At 42.5% G+C, this 12,932-nt stretch overlaps 2 protein-coding genes across 5 annotated transcripts in view; both read left to right on the top strand.

Moving 5' to 3' along the window:
• LMTK2 (lemur tyrosine kinase 2) overlaps positions 1-4,970 on the top strand; it is a 44,739-nt gene extending 39,769 nt beyond the window's left edge. For 2 of the 4 annotated variants that reach the window (XM_075514761.1, XM_075514760.1), the window contains exon 14: positions 830-4,820. In XM_075514761.1, coding sequence (XP_075370876.1) covers positions 830-858 — 29 coding nt within the window. In that variant the 3' untranslated portion in view covers positions 859-4,820. Of the gene's footprint in view, positions 1-829; positions 4,821-4,880 lie in introns of those variants that run through there. The other 2 variants (XR_012777568.1, XR_012777567.1) reach the window with 2 other exon arrangements.
• Positions 4,971-8,706: 3,736 nt separating this feature from the next.
• BHLHA15 (basic helix-loop-helix family member a15) lies at positions 8,707-10,159 on the top strand. The gene has a single exon (XM_075515050.1). The coding sequence runs from the start codon at positions 8,911-8,913 to the stop codon at positions 9,409-9,411; it is 501 nt and encodes a 166-aa protein (XP_075371165.1). The 5' UTR covers positions 8,707-8,910; the 3' UTR covers positions 9,412-10,159.
• Positions 10,160-12,932: the final 2,773 nt, after the last annotated feature.

Here is a 12,932-nt window from a genome sequence, read left to right as displayed (position 1 = left end):
GCACTTCTGTATAGCTGCCACAGTATGGCAGTTGAATAATTCTCATTATTGCACTGTCATAAGTCACAATCTTATTTTCATTGCAGAGGGCGAGGATGCTAGGAACATAATGTTTCTGCCATTGTTGTCTGAGCTTATTTTACAGTTCAGTTTCTTTTCATACTGCTTTTTAGAAAGTGCATTCTTGACATTCTCTCAAGAATTGCACCATGTTTTCTAGTACTGTGAGTAAGATAGTTTGTTAGGAGAGCCAAACAATCTGTTCATCGCAATATTGAGTACTAGCAGTATTTACTAACGGAAGCTTTCTTGTCTGTAACAAAAAGCTTTTTTTTTTAAGCTTTGATACATTTTTGAGGGTTAAGAGAAGAAGAAATAAGCAGACTTGAATCCATTCAGCATATTATTAACCTTGATTATAAAATGTTGCATTATTAAAAATAAATATTACTGATTGCTAAGCCTTGCTAACAGTCAATGTCTATAAAAATGTAATTGGTATTTATATAGAGAGGTGTATTGTTCTTGGATTGTGCTTATTGATTAGATAATGTTTGCTGCTTAGTAACTTGCAGATAAGAGAGATTATTTTGGAGATCCTACATTGCCTTATGTGTCCTAAGAAGTGACATTGAACTGTGCGATTTAAGCAGATGTCTACGTATAAATGTACCAAATGTTTACAGTAGTTGAAAGCTCTAGGGAAAGATTAACCAAAACTTGGAAGTACGAAACAGCAGAATGCCAGGTTCTAGGAACAGTCTTACAAAGAAGTGAGGGTTGTGCAGAAGAATCTCACTGTGTCTTATGACCTTTCCTCTACTAATAGGAAGCAGTGAAGATGGAGAGAAAGATTAAATGAATTAAAAATTCCTTGGACTATATACATAAATCACACAGACTTTGTCTGAAACTTCTTTATCTAAACTCTGGATCCTCCTGGAGTAACACAGGTAATCAAGAAGTACTAAGAAATGAAAGTAAACACTGAAAGCAATGTTAAATCAGGACATTAATTTGAATGTGTATTTAACTTTGTAATGTATTTTTAAATCAGTGCAATTTTGCTTTTCATTGAAAGATGATTCTGCCGCTGTTTTCAAGTACTTGAAGTATTTTTCAGATAACTTAAGTAAAGCAATTACACTACAGTCTGGTTTATGTATGAGATTGTATAATATTCTTTTTATATTTTTCCATGTAGTTCATTATCTATTTGAACATACACCTGTTGTAGAGTTGTGTATAACTGTCCTGTGCAACAGGTGGCTGTGTTGCTGAAACTGTATGAATGATAGTTGATCAGTAGTGAGCCATATTTATTCAAAAAGATATCACTACGTATTACTTTGCTTATTACAATTGCACTATGAATTATTCTTCCTTATTATTTCCTGATGATGTACAGAATCAAAATCTTAAATCAGTCAAGGAAAACAAGACAAGTTGAATTGGCCCAGTTACCCAGTTTAATTTGTCCTTTTTGTAGCCTTTGCTATGCACGGTACTTGTAAAACATACATAACTTCTGAGTGTTATGTTAGACTTGCCGAAATCTTATATTCAGTACCATTTCTAAATGATAATGATTATAGATTGATTGTTAGTGTTCATGTTTTATAGGAAACTGGAAAAGAATATATGATATACTCTGGAATTTTTAGATGAAAGAGATAATGTCTCTTAATTCCTGAATATGATCCTACTGACTGCTTAAACTGTAATAGCATTTGACTATATCATAATTAAGGGCCTTCCAGTTTTTACTACAATTTCTGCCTTGGAGAGAGAAGAGGAAAAATTGGCTGTACAAAACTGTGGAATTTATCAACCTTATAAAAAGACTGATTTCAATAGACTGGATTGGGGCACACTTGGCCCTTCAGTTGTACATTCTGTGAATTTTGAAGCTCACTCTTGCTGACTGCAGATTGGGGCTGTCATTCAGAGGCCTGTGGTAAATCTACCTCTCAGTGATGTCATGGTAATTAAGAATTAGATTAATGGTTAATGCCCAATTTTGCACCCTTTATAAGGCCAGACCTATTTTAAGATGTCTGCAAGGCTCCATGGTACATCTTGAAATGCATACTGTCCCAAAGATGCAGTATAGTAAAGTTTGCTCTGAAGCTGTCTGTGGGGAAGGGAATACAATGTGGGTTTTTTTTACCCTTCATACTCTACCATGCGTTTATCTAGTTCAATCCTTTAAACTGCTTGGGGAAAAAATCCATAATTATTACTCCAGAACTAGTTCGGTTGAGAAACAAATCCCTGACCTCTTAGAATGCCTTATGCAGCTGTGGATCTGTAGGAAACACTGGTAGGAACGGTTTACCTGGCTTTGTATTTTGTATTTTAGTGTACTAAAATACAAATGTACTAAATACGAAGTACTTTGTATTTTAGTGGTTATTTTGGCAGGGCTTCAGTATAATGGTGGTCCAAGTGCTCTGTGTTCAGATCCAGTCACCAGAGAATTTTAATCATGTGACATATGGGAGGACTAGATATTTTCAGATGTGTAAAGTTTGTTTTTGTATACCTCCTATAATGTGTTTTGATTTTTTTAACTATGTTTTAAAATTACAGGAATACGTTAATTGCTTTATTCCAGCATTATTTAGCCCTTTACCAGAATGATTTCCATACCGATCAAAAGGGAATGATTTAGTTATAATGTTATTTAAAGTTGCCAATGTATTGTTGAGATAACTTTTTCTGATGAGGCACTCAGGTTATCAGAACTGTTCTTCAGTATGAAGGAACTGAATTTTTCACGGACTTTTCCCAAAACATTATTTAAGAGGCAAAGCCAAGTAGTTCTTAATACAGGCTTACAGTATATACTGTAGAGCGTTTAAGTAAGCTGTGCGCTACTCTCGATATTTTAAAATATAGGTAATAGACTTTGTGCACAAATTATTGCTTAGAAATTCCATAAATCCAACATTAAACTCCCCAGTACAGCTAGATTAAGGGATCTCATCTGTCTTCTATAATTCTCACCATACTTTAAGTATGGAAAATGAAAACTAAGAATGAAACTCCATAATGGTCTGCAAAGAATTTGTGGGCTTATCTGCCTTGTGTGGTGAAAAATCTACTGTATCAGACCTGGAGTTCAGCCTTAATTTTTCAATCATTTGATTTAAAATACAGTCCAAGGTTAAATAAAAGCTTATACTCCAGAATGTTACAATTTGGTTGTGCGTTTCGTTTCTTGTAATTCTGGAAAATCAGATGTCTTGCGCATCAGGAATTTCCTTTGCTTGATTTTTATTCTTTACCCGGGTTCAAAGAAAACCTTCCATAGGAAGTGAAAGTTTACTCCTTTGTCCATATGGACTCATTGCTAATGAATTGCCAAAGGAGCATTTTTTCCAAAACGAGCTGGGATGTGTATAATATTAAGCAAGGTAATGTCCTTTTTAGCTGTGCAATGAAGAGAAAGACATATTTAAAGTTGACTCACCTCACTTAAACAATGAATTTTAATTTCAGTAATCCAGTAGGCTGGATTGCAGTAATAAAAAAGGTCTTTTCTGGAAAAATGTATAGTTAAAAATCTGATCACTTACTAGCAATATTTTAAATACCTGCCTAGCAGTCAGTGGCACAATGAAGACAAATCAGTAATTCCAACATGTTACATTATAATAAGGGGATTTGTTACAAATCATTCATTAAACTATATGTAATTTCTTGCACTAGCTACTTAAGCATGGTTTCTGTTTTAGAAGTACATGTATCTATTTTCAATGGTTTATTATGAGGACATTTTAATTCCTTCTCTAGTGGAATACCTTGATAATTTGAATACTGAAGGCATTGTCTCAATTTGGCTACTAAAGTTATTTTAAAAGATCTGATTTTTTCCCACCTAAGGAAGTTTGTTTAAAAATGAGGATCTGTAGTGAGAAGCCAACAGAGCGAGAAGAGTATCCAGTTTTAATGGAAACACCTGTACTCTCCCAAATCCCCAAGCTGCAGATATGTTGCATGTATAACTGCATTTATGGAAACTGCCATTTTCATGGAAATGAGTGGATTAAACATTTTTTCATATCCTTGTTGATGCACTAATGAAAGCCATTTAAGCCTCATTCTTTTTATCAGTATTTTTAGCAGATTTTTATGTAGTACTCAATCTTTTTCATGAGGTGGCTGGTTGGCAGAAAGACTTTTTTTTTTTAATTATTGTTAAGTACTATGCTAAAATGTCAGCATCGTCAGGTGTTAGTGACATGGCTATTTTTGTTGGAGTTGGTAAAAGGTGGCATCCAAGTATATTAGCCTTATAAGAAATAGCCTTAAATAAGAGTGGAGTGTACAAAATTACTTCAGCTTTAAGTCATACAGAAATATCCTTGTATGTTAATGGTTTTGGTACAAGACTGGAAAAAATCTAGAGGAGAGTCAAACATCATATAAACTTATTGAAAATAAGTATTTGTAATACCAGCAGCCTGTTTTTCAGAAACTTGAATATGACTTACAGTTAGTTTTGTTTATGAAATTGTTTGAACTTGCACAGATGTAGGTGTAACTTAAATGGTACTGATGTGTGTGTATATATAAAATGTTTAATTCTATTTGTAAATGAGAAACTATGTAACAAAATCATAGGTATGAGGTTTTCCTATTGTAATTTAATACAGGTATGAGGTTTATGGCAATATATCATAGTTAATGAAATTTCAGGTCAAAATGTCTTTAAATTGTGTACATTTTTAAATTGTAATTTCTACTGTATATTGATTATCATGCATAGTGTGATTCAAGAAACTGCTTGTAATTTAAAAATATTTAATATTAAAAATAAAATACACTTATATATTTATAATCTCTTTGTTTGTGTTTGTTCATTCTTAAAACAGATGCCAGCAATGGATCAGGTCCACAGTATAGTTCTACTGTAAGATATATATTGAGAAAGTACGAAAAGCTTAAAGCTACAGTCCCAGCAGATGAGTCTACACTAGTGTAGTCGCCTTTAATTTCTTCTAATATCACCTTTGTGTGAACTTCAGGTAACATGTATACACAGTCAGTAGAGAAGTCATACTTAAAATACTAACAGTGTAATTCTAAAAACTGAATATTGCTTTTAATCCTAGAATTAAGCATCTGTAGGAAGAATGGAGACTTCAAAATTTTTAAGTACCCTTCAGAAAACAAGTTAATGATATGTTTTCTCAGTATTTATTGAATTTATTTCTAGAAGATTATTTTATTGTGTGTGGGTTGTGGTTTTTTTTTAATATAAGTGAATGTGCTGAATGGACCTAAGATTGCCAGGTAAATGTAGTACTTGTGTGCATTGGTAGCTTCTTTCACAGGAGATTGAGACTGTTTCAGCCTGGGCACTCCGGGAGGCAGGAGAAGAGTGCTGTTTTTTTCCTCTTAACCTGTTAACCGTTAAGGTTGTGATGACACATGGCAGCAATGTCAGTAGTTAAAGGAGGCTGTTGTGGAAGCCCCCACATCACATTGCAGCTGTTCTGAGTCCTGGCAGCTGTTGAGACCTGGGAATGAGAAACTGATACCAAGATGACTAAACTTCATTAGGTAAAATATAACTGCTGGGCTGAAATTTGACCAGGACTGTGGTTGTTATTGAGAACAGATGTAAAAGATCCCATGGCACTAAACTGGTTGTCTTGTATAGAGCCTATTATCAAAGAATTTGAGCACTTGCAATTTTTATCATCAGCAGCCTTCTTGTAAGGGATGGAAGTGCTCTGGCTGTGGGCATTGTTCACACAGTTGGTATGATAACTTGCACAGCCCTTGGCAGAACAGAGTTGAGACAGACTTTTTCCTCCTCCACCCGAGGACACTCCACCTGCTTAAGTAAGTGCTAGACTGACCCCTCCTGTAGTGACATTGACCTGCCTGGCTTAGCTTCCATCAGCCTGGTGGCAGCACCTCGATACGCATGCTGCTGCAGTGCTGGCTGAGAGTGCTACCTCCCCTGCCATTTTGTCATCACTTCGAGCCCTGTGACCATCCAAAACCCAGGAGCCTTGTGCCGGCTGCTGTCTCCAGGCACTGTCCCCCTCCGTGGGGGTAGAAAGGGTAATGGCGATAGCTGGGGTCACATGCCCCTGGCATGACTCCTTTGCCAGGACTTGGTGCTTCGCCTCCGTGCACGCGTGCCGCCTTCCGGGGGTGCCCCTTCCCCGTGAGGACCGTTACCCTGCAGGCCGGCACCTGAGGCGTGGAACTCCCGCCTGCGCCGCGCCGGGCCGGGCCCGCCCCCGCCGCTAAAGCGACGTGTCGCGGCGGGCGCGCACAGCGCAGCCACCTGCCGGCGCGGCGGGCAGCGGGGCTGCGGCTGCCTGGCGGGGTCGGAGCCTGGCCGCCGCTCCAGGTAGAGCTGGGGGCCGCGGGCTCGGCAGCAGCGCCTGCCTGGGGGCCTCCTCTCAGCGCCTCCCCACCTCGTCCCTGGGGCTCTCCTCAGCGTGGGGCAGGTCCTGGTTCCCTCACAAGCTCCTGCTGACAGACCCTGGCCCAGCCCAAGAGGACAGACAGTGCCCCTGCTGCCACCACAGACCCTCCTGCTGCTCCTGGCTTCCCACAGGTCTCTGCTATGTCACCTCTCCGGCCCTAAGCACCTTCTCCACAGCTGGTGGCAGCGGTAAGTCACAGAGGAGGGACGCCAGCCCTGATAGATGGGTGTGGAGGATGGAAAATTTGTTGGTATCTGGCTGCTCTCTCTCTTTGATTTCTCTTGACCACCCGAGTCTGTTGTTCCTGATCCCCTCTCCATTTCCATTTCTTCCTTGCACACTCATGATATCTCCCTGGGGGTCCTGGCAGCCTGGCTGTGGCTCCATGAGGTAGTTTCTCAGGGTTACAAGCAGTGTGCAGCAGTCTGAAAGCAAACCTTGGCCAGCTAAGCACCCTCTTATCACACGTCATCCCATTTGCTTTCCCCCAGCTTAAAGACTACTTTGCTCCCACAGTTTGCTGAAGCTTCCTTTCTCTTGGGTTTTCTTCCAGCTTTCTCTGCTGGCTGCCTCAATGAACCTTCTCTTCACCAAGTCCTGCGGGTTGTTTTCCTTTCAAACAGCAGCTGCTCAGTTCTCTGTTCTTCCCAACAGTGCTTTTTGCAGTGGAAGGGGGAAGTTGACTGGTCGTCTGTGTGCCCGCCTTTACTTTTCTGTCCTGCAGTTATGCCTTTTCTGCCAAGTGAGTTAGACTAAGATTCCAGAGCAAACCTAGTGCTTGGCTTTAGTTCTGTTTTCTTGCTTAAGATACTCATGTGTCTCTAGCATTTCTTCTAGGCTCCCACAACACAAACTATTTGGTGCTGTCTTTCTCTCAGCATTTGTCACCTGGGTGCTACCCTAACCAAACTGCTTTGTGAATTCCTGTGCTTTCTGGCAAAGTTGCCTCCCTAGGAGGAAGGAACCTGGGGATGGCCAGGATGCCCTCGCAGGCAGAGAACAGAGTCACTGTGAATGCCGAGCAGCTGAAGATGTCTCTAAAGCAATGAGAGAGGAAGTGATATTTACTGCAGCACACCCGAGAACTGCTCACCACCTGCTCCAGCGAAGGCTGATGTCCTATACTGGGACAGTCAAGCACCTGTGGCTAGTGGTTGTTTTTGTTGTTGTTGTTTGGGGTTTTTTATTGGCTCACCACCTCTCTAACTGCTCCTACATAATAGCACCAGCATAAAAATACTTTTTTTTTTTTTTTTTTTTTAAGACCAAACCTTTTTATGACTACGTGAACTGGCAGAAAGTAGAAGGAAGCGTTTTGGAAATAGAGTCTCAGTAACATTGATAGTTGGTGTTAGAGGCAGGGTTGCTGTGAGGCTGCTGTCTTCAGATAGTGTTGGCACAGAATCTGGGCTGAGGGAGGGTAAAATTTCAATGCTGTCATCTGCCTTACTAACATGAGGAAGGAACATTGCTGTGTCTTTTTGGATAACCTGGAGAATAAATACTGCTCTGTTACTGTTGAACTGGGGCAGAAACTGCAATTAAGCCCCACCATTATTTGATTGTTGTTGGAAGAAGGACACGTGTGTGTGTGTGTGGTGGGGACTAGCCCAAAATGCAGAGATGCTGTGGGTGAAAACATGTTGCTGGCTAGGAGTTTCTGAGCCCCTCTATGAATTAGTGTGTCATGTTTCCCTCTAGTGGACTGCTCATAAACAGTGGAAACCTATTCCTACAAAAAGCAATTACCAGGAGTTCAAGGAGAAGTTGAGTAAGAGCCTGAGGGTTCTCTCTAACACCCCACACATAGGCCTGCATACGTACAACGAGGCAGTGTATGGTTTTATTATAACTTGTAACTAGAGCTGGGAGAAGACAGAAGCATGTGAGATCAAAAAACAGAGGTGATGTGTCATCAAACCTAATTGACCATTGTACTACTGATATTTTTTGAGTTGTGGTTCACTCTTCCCACGGGAAGACTGGATCAGCTTGGAGACCATTTTCTTATGTGCAGTGAGAGAGGAGAAATCTCTCCAGTTTGAGGCCTACTTTTAAGAAAGTGGAGAGGTGTCTGTTTTTCACTTGGCTTCCCATATGTGAGGACACCAGCAGGTGATTCACTGCATCTTCGTTTCAGTGGTTCCATTCACTTGGCCTCTGCTCCTTCTGTAACCTCTTCCTCCCAGCTGAAGGAGGATCTGTTGTTCTCTAAAAAAGGATTTTCTCCTCTGTTCATCTGCACAGGTCATCTTGACTGATAACATTCACAACTTCTAAAACAAACATCACTAAATTGAGAGCCAATGATGGTTTTCCAGTAGTGAACAAGTAAACAAACATATCAAACCTGCATCAGATCACTTGTTCAGCATGGAACTGTGCAACGGTTAAAGATATGGGTGTCATGTTTTTACAGCATGTTGATGCTTAATACCAGTACATCTACCAAAAGATGAAGACTAAAACCAAAGGAAAGAAGCAAAGGCATACTGTTGACAAAGAAGCATTTTCTGAGGAATCAGCAATGAGGAAAAAAGAACTGGTGAAATGTTTGCGACACAAAGAAAGGAGGAATGGGGGAAACAAGGAGAGCAGCAAGATCACGACAGCCAGAGCCAAGCATCCTTGGAGCAATAAGGACAGGCATTTGAGGAGACTGGAAAGCAACGAGCGGGAGAGGCAGAGAATGCACAAGCTCAACAATGCGTTCCAGGCGTTGCGGGAGGTGATCCCTCATGTGAGAGCTGAGAATAAACTTTCCAAAATAGAGACTCTAACACTGGCCAAAAATTACATTAAATCATTGACCTCCATTATACTCAACATGTCCAATGGACACTTTCCAGCAGCAGAAGGGATGGGGGGAGCCTGGGTGTCCAAATTGTACCAGCATTATCAACAACAACATGGGGATGACGATCGTGAGGAACATCTACAAAAATGTTCCACATAGATTCATAGCTTCAGCCAAAACACCCAGTTAGCTACTACCGTAATTCTTTTTTCTTCTTGCATGATAATACATGTCAGTACATAGAGGTTTTAAGAGATTATTTTTGCCTCCAGCTAACCCCCTATTTTTTCTTAAAAAGACAAACAGGTAACACTCATGGCTGTAGCTTATATGGCACATAAAAAAATTACCTGAAATTATAAGAATTTTTCAGAGCTTAATGGATATACTTGTGTGGTGTGTCAGGGTCTGGAAACCTACCCTGTAACACTGTAGTTGACTTGAAAGTAAAGATTTAGTAACTTCTGAAAATTACCCTCCTTGGATGGGTTGCGAGTTGAGCATTTTGGGCCTGCATCACCTGAGTTCACTAGAGCTTGTTGAGAATCTTGGCTGTAGTGGTGTTCACCAACCTTTCAGTGACTCTGTTCTTTTATATCCTGCTACGGAGGAAATTAAAATTGATGACAATATTTGACTAACTTGATGAGTGAAGTGGCACATATGGGAAGTTGGCCACCAAATCTGAATATTTATCTTGAGTGTTTTGGATCTGCTCTGATAATTTTGAACCTTGCAAAGCATAAAAACTTTTAAAGTACTTGTTAATGTAAACATCTACAAAGCTTTCTTAGATTGTAAGCTCTCTAGAGTAAGGATGTTTTCTGGTCTATGTTTCCAAAGTATCTGGCCTCATGGAGTTTTTCTTTAGCGAGTCTTTGGGTGCCATTGTAATACAAATATTAAATAAGAGACAGATTACTCATTTTTGTCAAAACTATGATAAAAATGCTTTAGTATAGTCATAAGTTAGACAATGATCTGTGCAATTACAAATTATTTGCTAATGAAGCCTGTAATGTCATCAGGATTCTTTCTGGGTTAGTGCTAGATTCTGGTATTATAAAACATAATAAATGAAGCAGGAGCTCTTCAAAAAAGGAAAATGAGCTTTTTTTCTCCCCCCCCATCTTATTGTAAAAAGTTTTATGTCACTGAGGAACTCTCATTTCCTCTCTTACTCTCATTCCTGAAGAACAAGCTGAGGTGCCCTCGGGTGGAACTGTGTTGCCTGTGTATCCCCTGTGTTACAGCTCTTCCCACCCACTTTCCCAAAGTCCTGTGCTGGCAGGATGGCTGTTGCTCTGTGGTGTGGATAGCAAAGGTAGAATCTGGCGTCTCATGTACCAGTAGGATTAAGAAGAGTATGTGGCGTAGTCCTTCTCCCTGCAAAGTAGGGCTATCCAAGGAGGAATGGTGGCTGAGGAAGGATTATCAGATCCATCACAGAAGAGTCATACTGCACTGCATAGTTTGTAACATGCTATTTATTTTGCTGCTGCAGAGCTGATAGCGTGACAATTTCATTTGGACTAAAAGGTAAGGTTTCCCAGACAGGCGGGTGAGGGATGTGAATTTTGCTCCACCATAGTGATCTACAGGTATGATGTAGAACAACGTAATATTTTGTATGTGTGGTTGCCTTACTGGAGAGAGAAATTATTTGGATCCTGCCTTGACTTGGGATTTTCTTAGTTTCCAAACTGTTTTCACACTAAAATAGTTGTGATTAGCCCTCCTAGTACTCAAGTGTTAATGAAAGTAGTAACCTAGTCTCTTATAGATTTGACTTGCCATAACAGTGCTGTATCTTACTCCCTTCAACAGCTGCTCCTTATTGGTGTAAAGCCCTTAATGCATTGATATGTTGTCTGATCATAATGGGAGAAATCAGGAACACCAAGGCATTTTCTTTCAGTTGTTCTACCTGCCTCAGAGCACATTGGATGTTACTTGGCTGTGTCTCACCATACAGGTCAGTGTGAACGGGACCTGACGGGTGACAGACCGACCTGTACATGGAATGGTTGGAGGTGTATTGTAGCAGGACAGGCTCCTCGGACTGTGCCTCTGGCGATATCTGGCCGTAACCCCCTGCCACCCCAGCACCCTCGGTGTCGGTGCCAGGAGCTCAGCGCTGAGGCTGGTTGGAGGCGGTGTTGCGTAAATGACGGTGCGTTGACTAAATGGATTTGGGTATCAAAATGCATTAATCGGATACACGCGATTTTACAACTGACACTGCGCTGGGGGTCCCGGGGAGAAGCCGGGCAGGTTCGGGTAGCAGTTTCTGCCGGGTGCAGTGTCCTTGCCCTGCTGGGAATCCCCGGAAGCTCGAGAGATGGTCCGGACCGCGGTGCGGGACCGGGGGGGGCCAGCTCGCGCCGCCAGCGTCCCCCCAGAAGGGGCGTGGCGAAAGGCCTGGCCCCCGAGCCGCGGGTGCGCTCCCCTGGCTGTGGGGACGGCTGTGGGGACGGCATCTGCTAGCGGAGCGAGCGAGCCGCGGTGGCGAGGAGGTAGCCGGGAAGAGGCGCGGCGGGCGGGGAGCGTCGCTCGGAACGGTGGGCGCTTTGGTGCGGCGTCGCTTCGCTGCGAGGGAGCGGGGAGCAAGCGGCGGCGCTGAGGGTCCGCGGCTGTGAGGCGTTTTGGCGGGCTCGTCCTCTCGCGAGAGGAGCCGGGGAGCGGCGCCCGCTCCTGAGGGAGCGCAGGGAGGCCGAGCTGAGCGGCTGGTAGGGGCTCCGGCCTGGTGTTCGCCGCTGCGGCTACCACAGCAGGTCCGAGCGCTGTTTCTGCCACCTTCGGCTGCACCTGCTGCTGGGAGAGGCCGGCGTCTGAGGAGGGAGGGACAGACCCACGGGGCGCTCGGGCTCGGGCCGGGACAGACCCGCAGGACCCGGAGAGGCTCAGCAGCTCTGCTGAGGAGCGCTTGGAGCCTGTGTGAAGGCGCTGCAGGGCGGGATACCTGCCACCGTGTCGCGGCACGGACCTCTGCCGCAGGGGAAGGACGCTGCTGCCCAGCTGTGGGCTGCAGAGAGGGCTTTGGGCCTCTGCCCCACGCTGCAGCAGTGGTGGCCTCAAATACAGGCGTCAGCTGGTTGTTGTGGAACCTCCATCCTTAGAGGGGTTCAGAGATTGACTGGACATGGCTTGGAGCTACCTGATTGTACTAGCCCTACAGGGGGTTGGACTAGATGACTTCCAGCCTAAATTCTATGGTTCTGTGGTTCATAATTCACAGTGAATGATGACTAAGCACGTGTAGATTATGTCACTTTTTGTAGGATTCCATATAGGTCATTAGTCTGCTAGACCAGTGCATTATAAGGGAGATCTGAGAGTTTCCAGATACTAAATGTTATCCCTGAAATGTTTTTGTGGGATAGCCGTGTCTGAATTGCTATTTGGTTACTTTGGCAGAGGAAGAAAACCAGTGAGTTGGAAAAACAGTATTTTAACAGTGCCATTGATGAAGAATTACACATCACTTTAAGAACCAATTACTGACACTACTGTTTTAAATATGGAGTTTAAATGCTTGTGGCAGTGTATTTCTGACAGGATTTCCTGCAAACAAAGAGGCATTATTTCCAATATTAAGCCCAAAATGGCATGTAATACCTAGCTATAATTACAGTAGCAGAGGTGAAGGCTACCCCTTCTCCGAACACAGCCATCCCTGA

This window comes from Mycteria americana, chromosome 12 (genome assembly GCF_035582795.1).
Source record: "Mycteria americana isolate JAX WOST 10 ecotype Jacksonville Zoo and Gardens chromosome 12, USCA_MyAme_1.0, whole genome shotgun sequence".
Taxonomy (NCBI): domain Eukaryota; kingdom Metazoa; phylum Chordata; class Aves; order Ciconiiformes; family Ciconiidae; genus Mycteria; species Mycteria americana.
This window is presented reverse-complemented; position numbering and strand designations above follow the sequence as displayed.